General features: G+C 39.9%; 1 protein-coding gene across 1 annotated transcript in view; it reads left to right on the top strand.

The window, feature by feature from the left end:
• Positions 1–26,021, top strand: part of nrxn3a (neurexin 3a) — a 634,542-nt gene that overhangs the window by 375,455 nt on the left and 233,066 nt on the right. Inside the window, 2 exon segments of the mRNA XM_050061947.1 lie at positions 20,584–20,787; positions 22,764–22,790. Coding sequence (XP_049917904.1) covers positions 20,584–20,787; positions 22,764–22,790 — 231 coding nt within the window.

The following is a 26,021-nucleotide window of genomic DNA, read 5'->3' as shown; positions in this document are numbered from 1 at the left end:
AGACATGACAGGGGCACAAACTCCATTTTAACCCTTTAGGTGCCAGAGTTTATTGAGGAAAATATTCCATTTTCATTTCAACATTTAAAAAAGACTGTGGTTTGAAAGTGGTGAGAGATAAAGGCATACTGTAAATGAGAAAAATATTCATCATGACCCAAAGTTTGTCATGGGAGTAAATTAACTCATCTAATTTGCATATTGTGGCGTCATTAGGCGGCGGCCATATTGGATATCATAAATTTTAGTAAAACAACATTTTGAACATATTTACACAGTAGATTTATTTTGTTTTGTGTTGTTTTTGTCATCTCATCCTTAAAAAAAGGGAGAGGAATCTGATGGGAGAAAATTAACTCATCTAATGTGCATATTATGACATCACATATACATACCTACAGCTACAGATTCTTTCTCCTGCACCTTTGAACTGGAATTTGACCCCCTAAACATGCTCCAACACTGACCAAAATTGGCACGCATGTCAGGACTGGCGAAAGATTTTAGGAAATGAAAAAATTAATCCCAAAAGTGCCAAAATGGCCTCTATAGCGCCACCTAGCCGTTTAGGCACACTAAAATGGCCCCTGCGGCTTGTAGGAATGACTTAGAAAGATCAAACCAAAACTGGTGTGTTCGTCTCATTGAGACCTACAAATCGCACCTCTGACCTAAACCCAACAGGAAGTGAGCTATTTCCCTTTCAAAGTAAGATTTCGCCTCTTTTTAAAAATTCCTTAAAAAAATCAACTTATCCTAGACCGTTTATCGTATCGGCTTCAAACTCGCACACATGCCAGATCAACTCGTCCTAATCAGATCTTCTGTATAACTTTGTCATTACTTGAATGGTTTGGATTTTATGGCGTCTTCCAGGTGATGTCTTACAAAACCTCCTTACGATTTTTGTGCCACCTAGACACCCTAAAATGCCGTAGAAAGACCAAACCAAAACTGGCTCGTTCGTGTCATCAAGACCTACAAATCACGCGCTGTAACTACTGACTTAAATCCAACAGGAAGTGCGCTATTGCCCTTTCAAAGTAAGATGTGATTTTTCACAAATTCTCTCTCTCAAAAAATATTTCCTCCTACACCATTTATCCTATCGGTTTCAAACTTGCACACATGACAGACCAAGCCCTGCTTAACAATTCCTCTGAACAACATTGTCATTACTCGAACAGTTTGGATTTTATGCTGTGTTTAAGGTGACATGTCACAAAACCTCTTGACAATTTTTGTGCCACATAGACACAGTAAAATGGCTGCTGTGGGCTGTACGAATGCTATGGAAAGATTAAATGAAAACTGGCATCTTAATTTCCTTGAGACCTACAAATCACTCATTTACACCACTGACCTAAATCCAACAGGAAATGACTTAGTGCCTCTGGAAGGTGACATGTCACAAAACCTCTTGACAATTTTTGCAACACCTAGACACACTGAAATGGCTGTGGCACCCTGTAGGAATGACGTAGAAACATCAAACTAAAACTGGCTTCTTTGCCTGCTCGAGACCTACAAATCACTCATTGACACCACTGACGTAGATCCAACAGGAAATGAGCTAGTGCCTCTGAAACGTGACATGTCACAAAACCTCTTGACAATTTTTGCACCACCTAGACACACCAAAATGGCTGCTGCAGCCTGTATGAATGGTGTAGACAGATTAAATCAAAACTGGCTTCTTTGTCTGATCAAGATCTACCAATCACTCATTGACACCAAACTCCAACAGGAAATGAGCTAGTGCCTCTGAAGTAACATGAGCAAATGTGTCAGCTGTGAGCTAGACATAATAAACGTGCGTCCAAGATTGCATTTTTTATTTTACAAACATGAAGCCTATATCTATGCGTTCAGAACGAGTGTATCTCTCTTGTGGTATGTTCAGATTGATGATTGGACCTACGGTTTGGGACTGAAAGGGAGGAGTTGAAAGCCACCTCCATCTACCTGCTCTTCAACTTGTCTCTCTCCGTCAGTGGTGGACTTTGGATGTTTGTACGGCAGGGGTGAAAAGGAAAAAAGGGCACCTACTGCATGACAGGGGGGGCCATTGATGTGGGAAAAAAAATCAGTTTACCCCCTAAACCTGCTCAAAAACTCACCAAAATTGGCACGCATGTCAGGACTGGTGAAAAATTTTAGAAAATGAAGTAATTAATCCTCAAAGTTCCAAAATGGGCTGTCTAGCACCACCTAGACACACTAAAATGGCCGCTGCGGCTTGGAGGAATGACGTAGAAAGATCAAACCAAAACTGTCTTGTTCATCTCATCAAGACCTACAAATAACGTGCTCGCACACCTGTCCTAAACCCAACAGGAAATGAACTATTTGCCCTTTCAAAGTAAGATTTCGCCTCAAAAATGCTCTTTCTTCAAAATCCTTAAATAAACAAATCTTCCTACACCGTTTATCGTATTGGCTTCAAACTCGCAACCGTGACAGATCAACCCCCGGGGAACAAATCATCTGTACAACTTTTTCATTACTCGAACGGTTTGGATTTTATGGCCTCTCAAAGGTGACATGTTACAAAACCTCATGACGATTTTTGTGCCACCTACACACACTAAAATGCCTGCTGCGACCGATAGGAATCCCATAGAAAGACCAAACCAAAACTAGCTTGTTTGTCTCATCAAGACCTACAAATCATGCACTCGCACCACTGACCTAAATCCAACAGGAAGTGCGCTATTGCCCTTTCAATGTAAGACGACATTTTTCACAAATTCTCTCTCTCAAAAAAGATTTGCTCCTACACCTTTTATCATAACTGCTTCAAACTTGCACACATGACAGCTCTACCCCTGGTGAACATTACTTGTGAAGGACTTTGTCATTACTCAAACGGTTTGGATTTTATAATTGTCAAAGGTGCAGGACATAAAGACTCATGACGATCTTCGGAAGAAAAGATGATGGCCAACATATCTAAAACTTGCGACTAAGGTCGCATTTTTGACTCCACACACATAAAAGCTATATATCTCTGCTTTCAGAACAAGTTTATCTCTGTGGTGACGTCTTCAGATTGACGATCGGACCCACAGTTTGGAACTGGAAGGACTAGTTAGAGAAATTTTAAACCCATTTTGCTCTCATCCTGTCTCTCTGTCAGCTGCATGTTGTCATTAATTAGCATAACAAAAGCTTCACTCTGACAGACACAAGCGTGTGTGTGTATGTGTGTGGTCACACACACCTGACAGGATAACATAGACCAAATTGACCAGCTCATGTGTCTCATTCCTACAATTTCCTAAATGAATGCCTGATAGCAAAAACATGTAAATACAAGATCTCCAGGTCAAACTCTTTTGCCTAATCCCTAACCCTAACCCACACATCCGTATGAACACTAACATAGCATTTATTTTATTTTCTTTGCAACAATGGCTTGCAAACCTCAATAATGGAAAAGTAGGAGAAAAATACAGTTAATTTTACTGCTTATTATTTAGTGTGTGTTTGCTCTGCTGGGGAAGCAGGAGAAAATAGAAATACTTCTACTGTTAATATTCTCTCTCTCTCTCTCTCTCTCTCTCTCTCTCTGTCTCTCTCTCTCTCACGTGTCCTGTTACTGCATGTCACTAACTCGGCCGTACTGCATGTCAGTAACTCGGCCTCTTCTCCAGAGCCTTTGTTCTCCACTGTAATTAGCATAACAATGGCTTCACTCTGACAGACACAAGCCTGTGTGTGTGTGTGTGTGTGTGTGTGTGTGTGTGTCTGTGTGTGTCTGTGTCTGTGTGTGTCATACTTCTACCGTTATTATACACATATGATTATTGTCACATAGGTATACTATCAGATATTAAAATATACTTTCAACATATTGTACCACAATAGCCAGAATTATATTTATAATATTATTACTTTCATTAATGTTGTTGTAAGCTATTAAAATTACCGTCTGTCCTGCATCTCTCTCTGTCTCCCATTCTGTCTCATTGGGTCCTGAGGACAGAGGGATTTTGGATGCTGTAAAGCCCTGTGAGGCAAATTGTGATTTGTGAGATTGATTGATTGATTGATTGATGTCCTCGTCAGAAGTTTGGTTTTCAGAAGCCATCAAAGTTCTACTCCCAAGTCATGGGTTCATTGCCAGAAATGACCTTGCGTTCTATTGACATTGCTTGTTTTATCGACATTCTGACTCTTATGAATAGGCTAATTCACACCGTCTACGTGAGCTGGAGGCCGACAGTGAGGGTCCAAAGTCCCGCCCAATGCTGCTTGCAGCTTTAATTTTTGTTTGTTTTTGTTATCAGTTATTTGGCAACTTGTTTCTGATGCCAAATAAGATACCAGCAACTCAAGCACATTGAGAGGGTTATAATATGATGAGCTGCAATGTGAGGTCGTGTGCAAATAAAATACATAACAGTAAAATAACATTAAAATACAGGAATACAGAATAAAAAAAAAATAAGAGTCACAACAATAGTAAAACAGAATCAGTTTAAGAAGGCCAGACGATAAAAGTGAGCTTTAAGAAGTGATTTAAAAGAGGACACTGAGTTTGCCTGCCTGAGATCTCCAGGCAGGGCGTTCCACAGCCGAGGGGCTCGGGCAGCAAAGGCCCGGTCCCCTTTAGTGACCAGCCGAGTTTTGGGTACCTGTAGGAGGGCCCCGCCAGACGATCTCAGGCTCCGGTCAGGTTCATTAGAGTTTAGCATGTCACAGATGTAGGCAGGAGCCTGACCATGTAAGGCTTTAAAAATGAGCAGTAAAATCTTAGAATCAATTCTAAAACTCACAGGTAACCAGTGAAGGGCAGCAAGGATTGGCGTAATGTGGTCACTTCTCTTCGTACCTGTTAAAAACCTGGCAGCAGCATTCTGAATCAACTGCATTCTTTGAATATTTCGTTTACTAATGCCAGAGTAGAGTGCATTACAATAATCTAGCCTGGATGTGATGAAGGCGTGGATAACCTTTTCTAAATCAGCACGAGAGAGGAAGGATTTAATTTTTGTTAACTGTCTTAGTTGGGAAAAGCAGGACTGCAGCACATTGGTAACCTGAGCATCAAAAGAAAGTTCTGAATCAAAGATGACATCCAGGTTACGGGCCTCTTTGTGAACGTTGCTGGACAGGACACTCAGACTAGAAGATAGAAAATCTATGTTGTTTGTGCTGGAGCAAGCAGGGGTGACGATGAGCACTTCTGACTTTGAGTCATTTAACTGCAAAAAATTGTTGGACATCCATTTTTTGATGTCAGCAAGACAGGACATTATGCGGGAGACATCAGAGCAACCAGGTTTTAAAGGGACATACAGTTGGGTGTCATCTGCATAAAAATGAAAGTTGACGTCATACTTCTGAATGATTTTCCCAAGGGGTAGTATGTAGACTGTAAATAAAAGGGGTCCTAGAATGGACCCCTGCGGGACCCCGCAAACCAGAGGAGCACTGGAGGAGGAGTCACCGAGCATTACCGAGAAGGACCTATTAGGTATGAAACAAGCCAGTCGAGAGCCACATCACTGATACCAACAAAGTTTTTCAAATGGCTAATCAGGATACCATGATCCACGGTATCGAAAGCTGAGCTGAGGTCAAGAGAATTAAAATCAAGCACTGGCCTGAGTCACTTGTCAGCAATAGGTCGTTTGAGACCTTGACCAAAGCAGTCTCGGTACTGTGTAGAGAGCGGAAGCCAGAATGGAATTTTTCGAAGAGCTGATTGTTGTCCATAAAATAAATTAGTTGCATAAAAACATTTTTTTCTAAAATCTTGGATAAAAAAGGAAGCTTTGAGATAGGTCTAAAATTAATCAAGACAGAAGGATCAAGGGACGGCTTCTTTAAAAGGGGGTGGACGATAGCATGTTTAAAATTTGATGGGAAGATACCTGAAGTGAGAGAAGAATTAATAATAGCTAAAATATCCGGACCAACTGCCTGAAAAACTGATTTTAAAAACCAGGTGGGAATGCAGTCGGAGGAGCAAGTGGAGGGTTTAGAAAGTGCGACAGTATGCTCCAAGGTTGAAAGAGAGATTTCAGAAAAATGTGAGAAAGTAGAGGCCGGACAACAGTCATCAGGAGTCTTTCTGCCATTGGTACTGAACTGTTGCCGAATCACAGATATTTTGTCACGGAAGTAGTTTAAAAATTCTTCACATCTCTCTGGAGAAGCATCAACTGGTTGGTTGGGAGGGGGGGCAATAACAAAGTTTATAGTTTTAAAAAGAATTTTGGGATTACCCCTTTGCTCAGCAATAAAATTGGCAAAATAGTTGTTCCTTGCCACTTTGACTGCGTGCTGATATCTGGCCATAAGATATTTTAAGGAGACAAGGGAGGCATCTGCATCTGCATTGTCTCTTAAGGTTCCTTAAGTCCTCACTCATCCAAGGTATGAAAGAGGGTTTTGGCCTTTTGAGTCTGACAGGCGCTATGGAGTCTAAAATGTTCAAGCAGGAGTTGTTAAAAACACAGAGACGTTCCTCAACGGTAAGATTCTGTTCATCAGGATTTAAAGATCAGCTTGAAGTAGTAAAAGCTTGTGAAAAGCGATGAGTACAGCTGGAATTTAGGGGGCGGGAGCGAATCAGAGTGGTGGGTTGGGATCAGGGCATAGAAATGGAACCGTGAAAAGCACTGCGTTGTGATCAGATACTGCAAAATCAACTATGTTCACAGTGTCCACAGAGAAACCATGTGAGAGCACAAGATCAAGTGTGTGTCCTTTAACATGGCTAGGCTGCTTCACAGATTGAGTTAAATTAAAAGACTGTAGAAGATTAATAAAATCAGAGGCAAGTGAGGATGCAGGACAGCACACATGTATATTAAAATCACCTAAAATAAGAACTCTGTTGTGCTTTAAAATAATGTCTGATAAAAAATCTGAAAATTCCTGTATAAAACCAGAGATAAATTTGGGGGGTCTGTAAATTGAAACACATGAAATGGGTAATTTATCCCACATGGTCGAGCTTCCGGTGATGACCTCGACGGAGTGAGACGTGTCCCGAGAGTGCTCCTCAGTCTAATCCTTTAATTTAAAGTTTAACCCGTTTTAAATTGTACAAAGACACACAACTAACCTGTTAAGTAAGCGATCAAACCGCAAAGTTAAAAAATGACCAAAGGAAAGGTGCAAAAACAGCAGCAATTAAGACAATATTTAGCCAACAACACAGAAGAAGCTAATGCTAGCCTACCCCAAGAAGACAGCTCGGCTATGCTAGCTGCGGAAAACTTGGAGGCAGAAAACGACAATGCCCAGACCAAATGGGAACTGCCCATTGGTTCAACAGCCCATCGGTTCGACATCCCATTGTTCTGACCATATTAAACTCATTGTTCTGAAGTCCGTTCCGAAATCATCATGATGCCCTGTGGTTAAGGTCTGGTTAGGTTTAGGCACAAAAACCACTTGGTTAGGGTCAGGAAAAGATCATGGTGTGGGTTAAAATGAAAAAGAAAGTGACAAACATAAGCCGTGAGCCTGCTCCGCCTCAAGCCGGTCGCGGTGCACCATACGCCCGCCGCGAGCCGTTCAGCACCGCGGACAGTCGGACTAATGGGATGTCGAACCAATGGGCTGTCGAACCAATAACATGGACCCAGCCGAATCTGCTCCTCCTTGGGCACAGAAGATTATCTTTGAGCTTGGCTTGGTTCAGCAAAAAATAGAGGAACATCTGCCGGCAATACAAGCCACAACGACCAGGATTGAATCGGAGCTGTCTGGCCTAGCCACCCGTATCACCCAAGCAGAACGGCGTATATCGGAGGTGGAAGATCAACTATCACCACTTGCAGCTAAGTACAAGGCGCTCGAGGCTTCGACAAATGAACTGGTGCAAACAGTGGATTATTTGGAGAATTATTCACGGAAGAACAACTTACGTATCGTCAACATCCCAGAAAATATGGAAGGGTCAAACATTAAAACCTTCACAACTGACCTGCTCAAAGCCGTCCTTCAGATCCCAGCTGACCAACTGGCACCGGAGCTGGAGCAAGTGCATAGGCTGGGCGCAGAGAGAGGGCAAAACGAAAAGCCACGCATCATCCTCCTCAAACTGCTCTGGTTCGAAGATAAAGAAAAGATCCTCAGAGCCTCACGTAAGAGCAAAGAACTTGTATTCAAGTCACAAAAGTTCTTCGTATTCCAAGATTATTCAACGGCGGTGTCAAGGAAGAGAATGGAATATAATACCATCAAAGCTGCGCTGCACCAGTGGAATATTCCCTTCAGAATGCTGTTCCCGGCCCAACTACTTGTCAAGATTGGACCGAAGACATACAACTTCGACACACCGACCAAAGCCAAAGAGGAACTCTCTCACCTGTTACCTGACACTCGCTTCTGAACTGATATTGTGGATCACAGCGCAACACATGAGTTTGTTTACAACAAGCGGGAGCCCCGAACATGAATAATAATAATAACACATTTATTTCTTTTAACAAGCTCCCGACTTGAAGGGAAGTAAGTGTCTCCCACAAATGTTTTCTTTCTTTGCCATAAAGCCGAGGGTGTCTTTGTTTTAATTTGCCTCCGAACTGATACAGCGGATCATAGTGCGAGATTACGTGTGTTTGTCTACAACAAGCGGGAGCCCCGAACTTGAATAATAATAACACATTGCTTTTGGTTAACAAGCTCCCGACTTGAAGGGAGGTTAGTGTCTCCCACAAATGCTCTCTTTTCTAGCCATAAAACCAAAGGTGTCTTTGTCTTAATTTTCAGCTTTTTCACTGTTACCAAACTACAGTTTTAGTTAAGAAATTATGATGGTGCTCCTGTTATATGTCTGCTTTTTCGATTAATAGATGTGTATAAAGTAGTTTGGGAAAGCTACCATAAGGGTTATTTAAAATTACTCTTTACTACTGGAGCTGCACTTAGGTTGACCTGTTCACACAGCAGCATTGGCGGATAGCCTCTGGGTTCTAGTTTACGTTTTATTTTGGAGCCAGTTGATTCATTACTATATAGCCTTTTGCTATATCCTCTTTATTTTTTATAATTTTTTCTTCACTACTGAGGTCTATATTTCATAACTAATATCTGTGAGCTGAGTTGTTGTAAATATGGGAAGGGGGCTAGAGATGGGACACCGATGTGGGCCATTCGTACAATAACTCCCGGTACCTAAAAATGTCAAATCAAATAAATAGTCAAAACTTGAATAAGGTAACTGTCTCATGCTGGAACGTAGATGGTCTGAACAGTCCCGTGAAGTGTACGCGTATTTTGTGTCACTTGGCAAAACTTAAATCAGAAATAGCATTATTACATGAAACACACCTCACACAAGCAGAAGCTGGTAAATTGAAACAGAAATGGGTCGGGCAGGTTTACCACTCAGGATGCAACAGCAAAAGTAGGGGAGTAGCAATATTGGTACATAAAAAAACACCTTTTGTTCTTAAAGGTTCCATTGCCGACCCCGAAAGCAGATACATTATTATTGACGGTTTACTTTACAATGAGCCAATAGCTATTATTAATGTATATGGTCCAAACATAAATACTGCCTCCTTTTTTAATGTCCTTAACACTATTATCCCACAATATGCAGGTAAACCCATTATAATGGCTGGTGACTTCAATGCTGTCCCTAACCCCAAATTAGATAGAAGTACTAAACCCCTTCCTTCAGACCGATCAATTACTGATGCTCTCACTAATCTGTGCAAAAATGTTGGAGTGTTTGATGTGTGGTGATTACTAAATCCCGAGGACAGAAATTATACTTTCTATTCAAACCCACACAAATCTTACTCCAGAATAGACGCATTCTGGGTGTCCCAAGAAATACTTCAAATGTCTGGAACACAGAGATTCATAACATGATATACAGTGACCATTGTCCCATTACACTAGCATTTTCCCCTTCCCTTCATCATATCAATTCCTCCATGTGGAAATTGAATAATTCCTTACTCTTAAATGATAAATTGATAGAAATGATTAATACTGAAACTCAACACTTCTTTGAAACAAACATGGAATCAGTTAATTCATTTGCTACGGTATGGGAAGCATATAAAGCTACATGTAGGGGGTGGCTTATTAGCTTTGCTACTAACCAGAAAAAAGAGAGATCCAAAAAATTTGCAGAATATACTAATAAATTGTCTGCACTAGAAACAGCCCACAAAGCAAACCCAACTAATGATCAGCTATATACTGACATGCTGAAAACCAGGTTAGAGATAAAGAATTTAATAAATAAGAAGACAGAATTTGATTTATACCACTTAAAAACAAAATATTTTGAGAATGGAGATAAGGCCGGAAGATTATTGGCCTGCAAAAGGCGAGGACTTCTCGTCTAATTCCCACAATTAAATCAGATAATAGTGAAATATTAAAGTCCCCGCAAGACATCAATACAAGATTTAGGGAATACTATAAAACTTTGTATTCTTCAGAGGTCAGCCCAACTCCTGAAGGTTTGGAAAGGTTTTTCAGTAAAATAAATTTGCCAACCATATCAACTGCAGATAGAGAAGAGCTTGAAAAACCAATATCTCAAGAAGAGATTCTCACCTCCATCAAAAAAATGACCAGCGGCAAAGCCCCTGGTGATGATGGGTTCAGCATCAACTTTTATAAAACATTCTCATCTAAGTTAGTTGACAAGCTACAAAGGGTTTTTAATGAGGCAAAAGAAAAAGGCCACCTACCCGATTCAACAAACTCCTCCCTCATCACGGTGCTATTGAAACCAGATAGGGACCCATTACAATGTGGAGGTTACCGCCCCATTTCACTTCTTAATTCAGAAAGCAAAATATACGCAAAAATATTTGCAAGAAGACTAGACATTATTTTACCTAAATTGATCCACATTGACCAAGTGGGCTTCGTAAAATCCAGACAAATTGCAGAAAACATGAGAAAGCTAATTCACACAATGCATTACGCCAACTCAACACCTGATCCAACAATTGCGGTGTCTTTAGATGCAGAAAAGGCGTTTGACCGCATTGAATGGTCATACCTTTTCAAAGCATTGAATAAATTTGGATTTGGTCCAAATTTCATTAACTATATCTTAGCAATATACTCCATTCCCAAAGCTAGAATAATCACAAACAACATTGTCTCTGAAAATTTTGAAATCAGACGAGGGATGCCTCAGGGTTGCCCTCTGAGCCCTATGCTTTTTATTTTGTCTTTAGAACCTCTAGCCGCACTAATCAGAGAAAATCAAAACATTAAAGGAATTTAAGCCCCAGTAACGGAGATAAAAATAAGTCTATTTGCCGATGACATTTTATTAACACTGTCAGACCCTCCAACATCTCTTAAACATACTCTTGAGACTGTGAAAGAATTCGGAGCCATCTCGGGATATAAGATAAATTGGGATAAGACTCAGGCTTTACCTTTAAATGTTCATTGCCATAAGTCCCTTATCGCTAATCTTCCCCTTAAATGGTCACCCGAAGGAATGCGCTATCTTGGGGTATCTCTGAAGTCCAATATAAATGATATTGCCCCTTTTAATTTGAAAAAACTCCTAATTCGAGTCAAAGATGATATTGAGAGATGGAAATCTCTCCCTTTAACCATTTGGGGCAAAATAGATAGTATAAAAATGAATATCATTCCAAGGATCATTTTTCTTGTGGCTGCCATCCCCCTCCCCTTTGATAACTGTTTTTTTTAAAGAGATAGATGCAATGCTCAGAGACTTCATATGGAACAAAAAAAAACCTAGGATAAGCCATAAAAATGTGGACAGGGAAAAGGGAGGCCTTGGCCTTCCAAATGTGTACAAGTATTATATGGCATTTAACTCTAGATACCCCCTTAAATGGGGCTATGGCTCTGACTTGAGGGACACAAAATGGGAAAGCATAGAGCAGGAAGTTTTAGATGGGTTAAACGATAGGATCACATTACAAGGACTGTGGTATGCCCCCTTTTGTAAAAATATTGATAACCCTTTGATCAAGTTTTCGTGCTCCATAGCTAAAACATTCCAGAACATGATCAATTTTAAAAGTAGCAATTCTCCCAGGATTCCACTTTGGAATAACTACAGGTTCACAGTGAATGGCCGGCCACTTAGAAGTCTGGGATTCCAAAGGTATCAGAATTCTAGAAGACATAATAAACCAACATGACAGAAAACTGAAAACATTTGAGCAGCTTAAAGCTACATATGGTATTGAAAATGAAGATTGTTTAAAATACATGCAAATAAGGTCACATTTGACCAAATATTTGGGTGAAGCTGTAACTATACCCAGAGTGACTGAAACTGAGTCCAAATTAGAATTAACAATCAAACAGAAGGTCAAAATTGCATCGAAGATGTATAAACTTATAAATAATACATCAGGAGACAAATGGAAAGCGGTTCAAAGAAACTGGGAAACAGACCTAGATATATCATGGGAAACTGAAGAATGGGACCATATCTGGAAAACCTTACACAGTGTTTCCAAATCGGTAAAGAATAAAATGATTAATTATAATTTTGTACATAGGATATATTTTACTCCAGTTAGATTGTATAAGATGGGTGTATCTGAGTCTGATCTCTGTTGGCACTGTAAGCAAGATAAAGGTACCTTCTATCATATGGTGTGGGCCTGTACTAAAGTAAAGGCATTCTGGGACAAGGTTACTCAATCTCTGGGAAATATCATGGGCACTACTGTTCACTGTGATCCTGCATTGTGTCTCTTGAATTACACCTCTGAAAGGAATTGGTCCAAACATGACAGACGGATCCTAACAACTGGATATATGACAGCCAAAAGACTGATCGCAACAAAATGGAAGGATGCAGACAAACTGATAGAGGGACAATGGCTGCATACTTTTCTTGAGACTATTTCCATGGAGGGAGCGGCATCCAATCTTTCTGAACTGTATAATGAAGAGCAACAAGTGTGGAAGGACATAATGGACACTATTCGTAAAATACCTACATTCCCTAGATTCACGAGATATGCCCCTTGTGCCACATAATTGGTCCATTAACATCCTGGTAACGATGAATTGACATGTCCCATGCCTTGATTAGCCTATCACCTATAGCTTCATCTCAATGAGATAAACATGACCCTCTGGTAGTTTCTTTTTGTATTTATTTCCTTTTCCTTTCCTTTTCTTTTTTGTTTTTCTTTTTATCAAATATATTTTGAAGAATATGTGTGATGTAATGTCCTTTTTCTATATGTTAAAAACAATAAAAGTTCAAGTTAAAAAAAAAACAGGTAATTTATTTTTTATAATGAATCCAAGGCTCTCAAAGGTGGAAAAATGACCTAGAGAAAGTGGGGAACAGCTAAAATCATTACTATGGATAACTTTTAGTACTGAACTTTGGAAATCATATTTGTCAAATGTTGCCCCGCTAAGTCTATGTTAAAACATTCAAAAGAAACCTCTGTACTGCCAAACTTGCTCCACCAAGCAAATATAGCCATTATACTGAAAAAGAACAATGCTTTAAATAGAAGACAGAATAGAATGGAAATTCGATATTCAGTACACTCTTAGAAATAGAAGTGCTAAGTAGAACCATATAAGGTTCTTCGGCTTGTCCTCATAGGAGAACCCTTTTTTGGTGCCTGGTAGAACCATCTGTGAAAGGTTCCACCCAGAACCCCCCATGAGAGGTTCCACAAAGAACCCTTACTGGGGGTTCCATCCAGAACAGCAACATGACAGATACACAATCCAGGCACATCAGGCCATCCTCAGCAGGTGAATTCATGGTGACATGGTAGAGGGGGAAGAGAAAAAAAGACAGTTAGTACCATCAATCAAAGGTACACTTACTACAGCTGATGAAGCAGTAAGCCATCTACAAACAGCAAAGTAATGCATGGTCCAATGAGAGCAATCAGTGTATGTGCAAGTCTGTAAGTCAACATAAAATAGTCCACCTTTTACCATAAAAGTCTTTAGCTAGAGTCAAGATGTTGAAATAATATACAGTATTAGATTCAGCTTACCTTGATTCTCTGAAGTTGCTGTTCCTCTGTCACATCCACCTTCTGGTTGCACACAATGTGTGAACAGCAATCACTATTGATATGTCACACCTGGTTTTTAGGGAGGGGCAGATCATGTGGTGCAATCTGTAGGGAAACCAGCTCTCAGCTCCCACATGCTAACCCAGCAGGGCAGCCAGCTCCCAGGCACCACACACCAAATCCCAGCCTTTCCCCTGGGAGACCAGGGTTCAATTCTCGGCATCAACACCCTTCCACACTGTAGCCTTCTATTCCCACCAGCCCTCCCACCATCCATAATAAAGGAATAGTTGATAAGGAGGGTCAGCTGCCCACTCTCCAAAAAGAAAATACATTTAGGGCATTTTTTGGGCTCATGAGCTCCTCCCTCCAGAGGTTGAAGTTACAATAGATAAATCAGGATGACCCCATAGTCGGGTGGTTAGGTCGCATACCACATAGACACAAGTGCTCTGAGCACTGAGTCCCCGGTTCAACTCCCGGCCGGCCGGACTATTTGCTGCATGTCATTCCCCTACTCTCTCTTCCCTACATTTCCCGTCTCTCTCCACTGTCCCTGTGCAATAAAGGCATAAAATAATTTTAAAAAAACAACAAAAACTAACATTGTGACTCAGTAGTTAAGAGCACAGCAGTGCTATTTTGAAGATTAAGGGGTTCAAGACATGATCTTCCCACCAGAGAGCACATCATCTAGCTACATTTTATATATGCACTGTATTCTTAGCCACTCTTTATAAAAGTAACAGTTAAGTATTGTCTTCAACAGACAGATCCCTCTCAACTCAACCCTTGTCGCTATGGTCTCTGCAGCCTACAACAGCTATGCACAGTGTATCTGACATTAGAGGGACTAACCAATTAACATATTGGGCTCTAGTTTCCCGGCGCGGTACAGGGTGGCAAAGGGTGGCACAGGGTGGCGAACCCCGCGCAGAGCTAGTTTCGAGCAGCGCACCCCGAGGCACACTCAGTTTGGTAGTTTGGCAGACCGAGGTGCGCTGAGATGGGTGTGGCGGCACAGCAGGGGTGTCGACAGATGCAGCTTGGTGCAGTGACAGTTTCGTGCCAAAAGGCTTCGCCGAAGGTGCGCTAAAAGCTCGCCAGCTGAAACCAGGTCTACTGTCAACGCAGGNCAAAGGGGATTGGCACTGTTTGCCATGTTTGGCACGCGTAATGGAAACCCAACTTGATTTGATTAACACAGCTTCAAACTAATGAGTTCACATCCCTCTCAGCCAACCACAAACAGCCACAGCATCAGATAGGGAGTATATATTCAGCATCTGTCATCTTAGAAAAGTTAAAAGAAAAGAAACAGAGTGAGACTGTAAGAGAGAAAGAGAGAGCGCGCGCGTGCACGAGAGAAACGCAACATTGGTTTACAATTGTGGTGACCTCCTCCCAGGCTACCTTTGCATCATCAGCTCGTGGAGGTCTGTTCCGTATATTCGGACACTGCGAGCTTGGACCTCCCGGACCAAAACATCAGTTTCCTCCTGGGAGAAGTTTGGCCGTCTGACGCTGCTGCTCTCTTCTGCCATGGCGAATTGAGTAAACTCTCATTACGCCTTCGCACGGCACATTTAAGGGTGAGGAGAGGGGCTCATTTGATTGGTGTGATGTGTGTAAAACCCACTCCATGGAGAGGGGCTCATTTGATTGGTGTGATGTGTGTAAAACCCACTCCATGCCTTCTCTCCTCCTTCTTTCCAACTTGCGCAGTTAGGAGGGACGGAGGTGGGAAAGACAAGTAGCTGCGCCAACGCGCACAGTGTGCCAAACTTGCAAAATCTCCCTGGCCACACCCAGTTGGCGAAGCGCAGGTGCGCTGCGCCCCCGCCTCGCCCGGTCTGCGAAACTAGAGCCCAGAGTCACAAAGCTGGGGTTTGTTATGACAAGAACTCAAGCAGAGAAATAATCTTGGTTTTTATGTCAAACCCTGTGCCCCATATATCACACATGTACAAGAGAGTTGTTGTTTATCAGCAACAGAACACATCATCTGTAAGGTACAGACTGAATGGAGGTTACTAATTGTGCACATAACTTACACTCATGGTGTGAAAGTGCCTATTTCTGTAACAATGGCAGTAAACTACTAGAACATCATAGTTAGTGTGAAGAACAGTAACACTAATAACTGTGTACCAGATAATATCTATGTTGATTTAGAACACAATTTACTTGAACTTATGTCTATAACACACGGTCTCAAAGCAAACTCTACCCACCTACCCCCAACACACTACAATAGTGTTTGTTCAATAACAGTACACAATTAACTATTGTATGGCATGAAATGATGGAATAGACCTTGGCAGAACACAAGTAAATGAATTGATTAAGGGGATTACAAACATCTACATACTTGAACATGGATAAACCTGGGTAATTTGAATATTTGAGGGTGAGCATCTAATACCCATGCTTTCAACATTCCTTGAAGAACTTTTTGTTCCAAAAAGGGTTCATTGGATCAAAAAGGTTCTTACTGGAACCCTTAGTGTTACAAAGAACCCTTGAAAAACCCTTCCTTCAAAAAAGGGTTTTTCAGAAGCAAATGGTTCTGGATAGAACCTCGGCCCTTCAAGAAGAACCCTTTTGGAACCCTTATTTCTAAGAGTGTACCATTCTTGATAATAATGTTCAGAATTTATATGTATCCATAAATTGATATATTTAACAACACTACTTGCCAGTCAAATTAGAGTAAACCCAGATTATAATACAATCCAAATGCATTAAACAAACCACCAACTGTCACTTTTTGTGAATGACATAACACTGTGCTCTAAAATGTCTCTTCCTCCTTTGTTGCATTTAATTGATACTTTTGGAAACCTTTCCGAAAACACTATTAATTGGAAAAAGAGCTGCTCCCAGTAGTTTCTCTGCTTAACAGTTTTAAAGGCATTGGTGCTTTACTGACTCTCCTTAACTGTATGATATGTCACTCAGAATCTATCACAGCAAAGTAGATCAGCCGCTGGACATTAAATGTTGCCAGTGTGTGTTGTGCTTTTATCAATGTTTTTTATCAATCTAAGCTTGTGTAGTCAACCCTCTGTTATGTAGCATTAAATTATCTACCTAGCTAATGTTAACAGCAAGACATTGTTGTCATAAAAACCAAACCCACAAGCAGCATGTCATAAGCAAAAACTCTATGTGGACAGATCTCCTAAAGTGGCCAGAAGATTAGAAAAACATCTGTATAAGAGGTTAAAGTTAGTTAAAAAGTGGTTTTGGCCTCCCTCATTTTAATATATTACTGGACTGCAGACTTCAGAGTTTTGTCTCTGGCACAAAATGCTACTGGCACACCCAACTCCAATAAGTACACAGCTTCTTGGCCAAAGATCAAAGAGAAGGCCTGTAGGTATTTCTTCCTGTGCTTTGAACAATCAAGTCAAACAAAAAATTCTATCATACATAACCAGCCCTGTCGGCCTAACTGTTTTAGAACATGGAGGACAATTCACCCGTTTCTGGGATGATTTGCCCAAAGTCTACATGGAACGCCCTGTCTGCAAAAACAATACTTTCCCTCCAGGGCCCTATTTCAGAAAGCAGGATTAGTGAAAACTCAGAGTATGTTGAGCCTAAGATGAGGGAAACTCTTGACTTTTCCGTTTCACAAAGCCAGTTCAGCGTAACCCTGAGGCAGTTACTATGGCAACATAGTCTGCTGGCTTGCAGGTTTGCTTCATCTAAGCCTGAGGCTGATCGCCCGCTGAGCACGTAGCAGGAAGGAGAAACATTGCGTGTCCTTTTGTGAATTAAGTCTGGGCACAGTTTATTCAGAGGCGGTGATTAGACCCCGTTTTTCTCCCCGGAGGAGTGTCTATATGAAAGATACAATTTCACCTCACACTCTATTATTTATCTTAACAATCTGTTCCACCCACATATATCAAATATTACACATCATGGATTTACATTATCATGGGGGCTATTTTTATGCATTGCCCTTTGATTCTTCAGCAATGACAGTTTTCTTTATAACATCAGAGACACTGAACACATCAGCAAGACAGCAGTACGTCAAAAGAAAAGTGACTTTTGCCCATTTTAGTGGTTTTCCCTGGGTATAAATCAGAGAGGATTATCAAATAAAAGTTCCACAGGGCAGCGGTAGTTTAGTGGATGGAGCAAGCACCCCGAGGGTTCAATCCCAGCCGGCAGTTTTTTGCTACATTTCTTTCCCTCTCTCTCCCCCCTTAATGCTATGCTGTCCTGCCATTAAAGGCAACAAAAGCTTTAAGAAAAAAGAGGAATTCCACAGAACTGCAGATTTGTCAGTTTTAATAAGAAATTAATCTATGCGGATACATTATGCAGTGATTTATGAATACTTTTCATATATGTAAAGATTCCACAGTGTGATTGTCTCAGTTATGGGACTCACATTCCCATCATAGCTCCATCTGAGAATAAAGGAGATTACGTGAATATGAAGTCATTTCACAGCAATTCAGCAATTCAGTTAACCTCAGTCTAATATTGACAGAATGAAATAAGTATAAGCAAAACTTGAACCAGTCTGGACAATATCTTTGTGTCTGATTTTGAGTTGCTGCCCAGTGCATTTGGGCTCCATCAGATTACAGCTGAATATCAGGATATAGAAAATTATGTTAAAATATATGAACACTGTTAAGATAAAAAAAAAAAAAAGTTCTATATTTTCTGTATATTAGACACGCATCAACTCATCACATTACATAACATCACTTCACATTACCTATTAACATGCGCTATAGTCTTTTCCCATCACACCTCACTCTTCATTCGTGGTCATTAAAATCTGCAATTCAGTTGGCATGAAATAAAGTGGCTCTGCTTTTAACTCCGCTTTCTGCCATGATAATCATGGTAACTGCACTCCACTGATAATGGCTTGTGGTGCTCGCCATGAACAAGCTTCCCTCAGGCTGAACATACTCAGAGTTGATTGAACTGATTCTGATCAGCTGTTCTGAAACCGAAAACTCAGTCAACTCAGAGATTTTCTGCCTGGAAAGATAACATTGTCATAATCAGAGATTTATATATTGACTGTAAACTGTCATTCTTCCAACAATCACAACAGTCTTATGGCCTACCATCAACGTACTTCTTTACATACTTTCAAATAAGAAGTAAGGACTCCATTCTGAAAATATGCCTGAACACACCATACTTCACAGCGTTGTTTGCCATGATCCTAACAGTAGCAGGCCAATCTCTTCTCCATATTCATCTTTGCAAGCCCCTGTTGTATAGTCTGATGGTAAATTAAGGAATGCTTGGGTAGAAGAGTTGGGTACTGAAATCACTAATGACACATGGAAGGCAATTCTTATGTAGATAGACAATAGAGCTATACTGTAACTGTTAGACATTGACTCATACAACTCAAGATAGTTCATAGACTCCACAACATAAAATCAAGACTCTATGCTCTATAGCTTAGCCTCTCCCCACTGTGCAATAAGTGTAAATAGAATACAGGTATGCTTGAGTCTAATAATCAATTGTTTGCATCTCACTGTAAAAGCCTCCTGAGTACTTAACTAAGGACTGTTCGTGCCAAGTCATTTTGTAAGAGCAGCAACTAATAATGTAAATGCTGTAACTATGCTAACACAGACAAAATATCAGAGATTTCAATGTTTTGTCATCATTTCACTTGAAGGAAAACAAAGTAGTATGCAAATTAAAATGTTGACCTGAGGCTGATTAAAAAGTCAGAGGATCACCAATGTTATTACCAATTATTCTCTGGGTAACATGACAATCTATGCAATCGTTGTTGAGATATTTCAGTGTAGACATATAGGCTGGATTAGATAGTGGGCAAAGGGTTCTCTAGGCCCTAGGCTTTCTGTGCATTGGATGGTGTAGCAACTATATCGTTGAAAACAGCGACTAATCGGCTAAGTAGGCTCTTAACTGTGATGTGTTAAAAAATATCCATAAGTCCAGATACGTTTTATGGTGTTTTTTAACAAAAGACTGACAATAACTCTATTGGAATAACTCAGGCAAAACAAAATGAGATGTCAATCAACAGAAAATACTGGAGCCAAATTCATCTTCTTTGTTTCAGTGCTGCCACAAGAGTAACTGTACAGATAAAATAATGTGAAATCACACCCCCATGCCTATTACAACTACCAGAAGTGAAAGTGACCAAAAAACATGTACACCTAAACAAAGCACAAACAACAGAGGCTAAATACACATTTTGGCTCTTATAGATATTTTTTGCTTATTCAATTGAAAATTACTTTTGAATGGCCTAAAATGGAACCTGCTTCATTACCTGGTTACCACCTGATGTATCTCAGTTACCACACAGCAAACCAAGGAGTACTGTATACCACAATAGGAACACATGCGTGGGGGTTTAAAAGGGCCCCCAGCAGGTTCATCCTGTCATGGTCAGGATCAAAGTGGTGGACCAAATCAATGACATTGTCAGCCCTAAAGGGACTAGCATGACTAACTGAATATGTGCATAGATCATCAAGTACCAGCTGACATATATTGACATAAAATATGGCTAACATCTCTTTATGCTTCTGACTTTCTCACACAGAGGCTTCCATCCTCTCCTATGATGGCAGTATGTATATGAAGGTGGTGATGCCAACCATCATGCACACTGAAGCTGAGGATGTCTCCCTGCGTTTTCGCTCACAGCGGGCTTATGGCCTCCTCATGGCAACCACCTCCCGAGACTCAGCCGACACACTCAGGCTAGAGTTGGATGGGGGTCGCGTCAAACTCACAGTCAACCTAGGTATCGTATGCCCCCCCCCCCCCCCATCTGCCTCCACATCTCCACCTTTACCGTTGAGCGGTGACTTCTCCTCCCCTTTCATTTCTATCTTTTTGTGCACAGTCCTTTCATAAGTTACTCATCACTATGTTCCCTTTAAGGTCTCTACAAACTTTAGAACATAATTAAGAGAGTTTTTATCTTTTATGCATGGGTGTTAATGCAGTTTGTGTACACAGATAACCACAGACTGCTTACTGAATACAACTATTTACACGATAACAGCTTAGGCTACACTATCATAACTTCTCTTTTTCAGTGGAATACATGTGTGGCCCATCTTTGAAACAGACAAACTATAGTCATATCCATATCTATGTTTACAAAACTTTTGAGACAGTCACAGCACAATAAGCAGAATATACATTATAATGTACAGATACTGGGCTTTAAAGTTTGGTTCCCAATAAAGTCCTTTTAAAGAACAAAGTGTGCTGAGACTCTCTAAGAGGTGACTTTCACCAACTATGCCCAGTGGTCTTCAGTCCATAATTCAACAGGACATTAGAAGAAACTATTCTTGTCTCTCTCTAACTTCATTTTTCTGTCTGACATTAAGTAATTTCTCTGTCACCTTCCTGTTGTTCTGGGTGGTTGTGTTCTTAGCTAATGATGGTATCTTTTCTGTAAGTCTATATTTTTCAGTGTTTTGTTTTTATGTTTACCAGTCAACTCCATTTTCATCATGCCTTGTCAAAAGATGGTATTCACCCCTTCAAAGGCCTTAAGCCTGCGGCCCGTCAGGCGAACAGCCCGAGAACAGAGCCCAGCAAAACCTACAGCTGGCTGCAACCCCAAATACTTTCAAACACGTTTAATATAATATGTCAAGGATTAAAAATGAGTCACACACCTCAATTTATATTTTGCATATGCCCAGTAAAAATCATAAAATATAAGATTAATGTTGATATTAGCTGGTTTGACAATCCACATGTAGATAATTCATTCACTGATTATATAAATTCCTGTAAGTTATATTCTAGATTTCAGTCAACATGCTCATGTTGTGCAGCTCAAATTCTCTTAGCTTGTCTGTTAATCTGTGTTATCTCCTACAGAACATTTGTAAGTCTTAATATTTTTAGATCCACCCTCTGATGTAGCTTAGTGACAGATCTAGGCATAGGATAGTACTCAAGATGTGATGATTGGGGTTCCTGTGCCTCTGCATGGTGCTGGTGCTGATTGGATCGTGGCTGTTTGCTCCCACTTTTCTGTTGCGGTTGACGACACATGAAACCACCAGCCACATGGTGACCAACCCCCACTGTCTTCACAGCTGTCTACAGCAGTTATTCTGGTCTCAGTGGGACTGTTCAGATATGATTCTGATTGTCTATCACACTATTGTCTTAAAATGTATTAAACAGTTTGTTGTTTTAATGACGAATCAAATTGAATCAGTCTGTATTTTTTGACTTTTCAAAGATCCATGGCTCTAATATTGATGGCTACTGCCACCTTGCTGGTGCAGAGGTTTTGGAGCCAGAGACTTTGACTTTTTACATCTGCATATTTAAATCTAAGGTGGAACAGTCAGTGTTTGGTTGGAAAACTCATGTAGCTGGTACCACAAGCGGCCATTTTACTGTTAATACTGTGCCTAAACAATCAATCAATATAAACTCTGGTAACAAAAGAGCATAAGCTCTAAAAAGCAGCTTTTTATCAACCAGCACATTTTTATGACAAATCCATGCATTATCCTTTGTATTTTGAATTATATTTTTGGAAATCTTTAAAATCTATATTTTATTTTATGGTAATTTATTTAGATTTGTTATAAAGTTAACTATAAATACTAAATACTGAATAAAATGGCTGCCTTCCTGCATGTGTACGTCCCCGGAAGGGTGGACTTTTTGTTTTTGGATGTCTGCAGCAGTAACCTTGAAGGATGCAATTTCATCTGTCATTTATTCTTCCCCATCTAGACTGTATCAGGATAAACTGTAACTCCAGTAAGTTAACACTCAAGTTTCATTTTGCTTTCTATATTGATGGTATGTTGATGTTAGTTTGTTTTTGTTTGTTTATTTTTGTTTTTTGAGTTAAAGGAAATGTGTTTTCTGAAATGGGAGCCCTGCTTTGCCCTGCACTTTCTCTTAATCCTATCATGTGGAGGATCAGTTTGTTCAGTTGGTTTGATTTCCCATAATTGAATGGTAACCATCAGAATACCCACAGTCAAATAAAATGAGTGGTGATTTGTTTTAATTATCAGACATATCTTAACTTCTTTATAAATTAACCATTTTATTTTCTGCTGATGATATAATTGTCCCATTCTCCATTTGAAATTAAAAATAAAAATATTCTTACACCATTTAGTCTTGTAAAAACAGTAGTAGCATTAGTAATGACATACATATATATTGTATTTTCTCTTTGCGATAGTCCCAACAAAGAGAAATAACATCATGAGGACACATTCTGAGTGAAATGAAGGGAAAGTTCCACATTGTTTTTTGGGAATTGCTCAATACCAAATGATGCCTACAGAAATGAATTGTTTGGATCATACAATTTATGTCTGTACAGCTTACTTTGACAACTTAATATATTAATATTGAATATGAGTATGACTACGCTGTCAACAACCTGTTTAAAACAATAGCTAATAGTTAAGCTAATAATAGCTAAATTATCCTTGGCTTTCTGTTCAACAATTGTTTAAATCCAAAGACCTTATCTTGATTTACGGAAGGGATCTAAAACTTTCCAGGCATCAAATACCAGAAAAGTCTTTAAAAATATGTTGAGGACAACCTGACTGACAATGTGATTAAATGATGAAGCTTTAAAGTGTTACATTTTGAATTTCATTTTTTTATGTTAAAACATGATGATATACATTACATGTGTGGAATTGACATATAGTGTAGAAAAATGTGTATTATATATATATATATATATATATATATATACATATATTTATATATATATATATTTCAAAATCAAAGACACTTCATGGGGAAATTTAAAATTCAGGAAAACCTAATAGTTTACAGTAAGAGATCAAACATTTATACCTGGTGGATTTCTTAGATCATTTTCTGTAACCATAGAAAAAAACATGTTTGATGCTCAAAATGTTCTGATGGAGGACCCCTAAATCCCCCATTTCATATATGTCCCCCACAGTATTGACAGGAATCCTATGCCCTTGTCTGTAACAAAAAGGTACAATGTTAAAATGTAAGGTTTGATTATTAACCTTAAGCACCATGCATGTTAATGCCAAATAACCGATAACTGATTGATTGTGTACATTGTTATAACAATGTTTCACACAATTGGATACTTTTCAGTCAGACCCTTAATGACAAATTTTAGTTAGGTCATAATTAATTTCAAAATGGACTCCACAACTGTGCAAAATATGCAGAATAGTTCTTTACTGTTACTAATATTTGACAGCAAATGTATTATGATTTCAGGTTCTACACATTTTACACATTCTAAGTTTAAGATTGTTGATTCTGTTTGCACCAACGAGCGTGTCTGCTGCTTAACAACCTAAATGTGTTTAAAGTGTTTCAGTTGGGTAGCAGCTTTCAGACTGTCACAAATAACTACAAACTGCTTTTACTCATTATAAGGCCATGGAGATCTTTTCCTTTACATTTATATCTATCTAAATTTCTGTCTATCTATCTATCTATCTATTGTGTAGTGAGTCTTTTTTTGAGTTGAACGTATCTAAAACCAAGGACATCATCATTGACTTTACTGACTTTAGAAGGTCAGTGCTCTACCCAAAAGGCCCGGTGGAAAATTGAAAAAGCATAAGTATCTGGGTATATCCTACTGCTAGCTGAGCTTCCAACCAAATGTAGAGAAAATGAACAATTTTAATGTGTGCCATACAGTGATGACTCTGTTCTACAGATGTTTCATTGAGTCTATTCTGTCCTTCTGTATTGTGGCATGGTTTGGGAACCTGAATCTGGCAAATAAGAATAGGCTTAGCCAGCTTATCAAAGTGGCCAGAAAAGTTATGGGGGTGAGTCAGCTGCAGCTCTCTGACCTTTTACTATAAGCAGGTCCTAAGGAAGGCCCAGGCCATATTGGACTCTCCTGATCACCCATGCACAGGGAATCTGAGCTCCTTCCTTCAGACCATAGAGCGTTCCTGCTCAGAGAGTCGAAGAGTCTCTTTTGTTTGTACAGCAATTAGTAGCCTGGATTTGCACGTAATCTCGGCACCTAAGCAATTTATGGATTTGGCATTTAGCTGTTGCTTGCAGTCTCTTCATTTGAAGCAATCACACATTTGTAGTATTCTTAGAAATCAACAACTTCACATTACAGTGACCATAGTGACAATAGAAAACATTGCATTGCAACTATTTTCTGGCAAGACCTAAAACAATCTTAATAATAATTAACAACTAAAGATTATTTACACTTACTGAACAGAGATTATGAAAATAAAAAGCACATTTCATGCTCGAAATGTGATCTGTCTAGATTGTTGCATTATGTGATTATGTTTTTTCATGATGAATAATAATAACAATAATAATAATAATGATACATTCTATTTGTATAGCGTTTTTCAAAACACTCAAAGACACTTTACAAAACAGAAAAAACAAGATAAAAACAACATAAGAGCAGCAAAACACAGTTAAGAGATGGAATCGGGATTGGATGCAAGCCTGAACACGTGGGTTTTGACCAAAGATTTGAAGGAGTTTAAGTCTGTACAGTTATGGATGTGTTGGGGGAGAGAATTCCAGAGGGAGGGGGCAGCAATGGAGAAGGCTTTGTTCCCCCAGGTTTTGTGCTTGGTCCTGTGTTGTAGAGAGAGGAGATTTGCATCAGAGGAGCGGAGACTGCGGGAGGGGGTGTGATGGTGCAACAGGTCAGTGAGGTAAGATGGGGCCTGGTTATGGAGGGCTTTGTAGGTGAGGAGAAGGACTTTGAACTGAATGCGTTGGGGAATTGGGAGCCAGTGGAGGTTCTGGAGGACGGGCCTGATATGGTCGCGGGAGCGGGACTGGGTGAGGAGACGGGCAGCAGAATTCTGGATGTATTGTAGTTTGTTGAGGACTTTAGAAGATGAACCATACAGAATGCTATTGCAGTCGTCGAGTCTGGATTTTATGAATGCGTGAGTTTCTGCAGTGGAGAAGGTGAGTGAGGGGCGGAGACGAGCTATGTTTTTTAGAGGGAAGAAAGCGGTT

The sequence above is a fragment of the Epinephelus moara genome, chromosome 14, assembly GCF_006386435.1.
Source record: "Epinephelus moara isolate mb chromosome 14, YSFRI_EMoa_1.0, whole genome shotgun sequence".
NCBI lineage: Eukaryota > Metazoa > Chordata > Actinopteri > Perciformes > Serranidae > Epinephelus > Epinephelus moara.
Note: the sequence above shows the minus strand (reverse complement) of the source record. Positions and strands in the feature narration are given on the sequence as shown.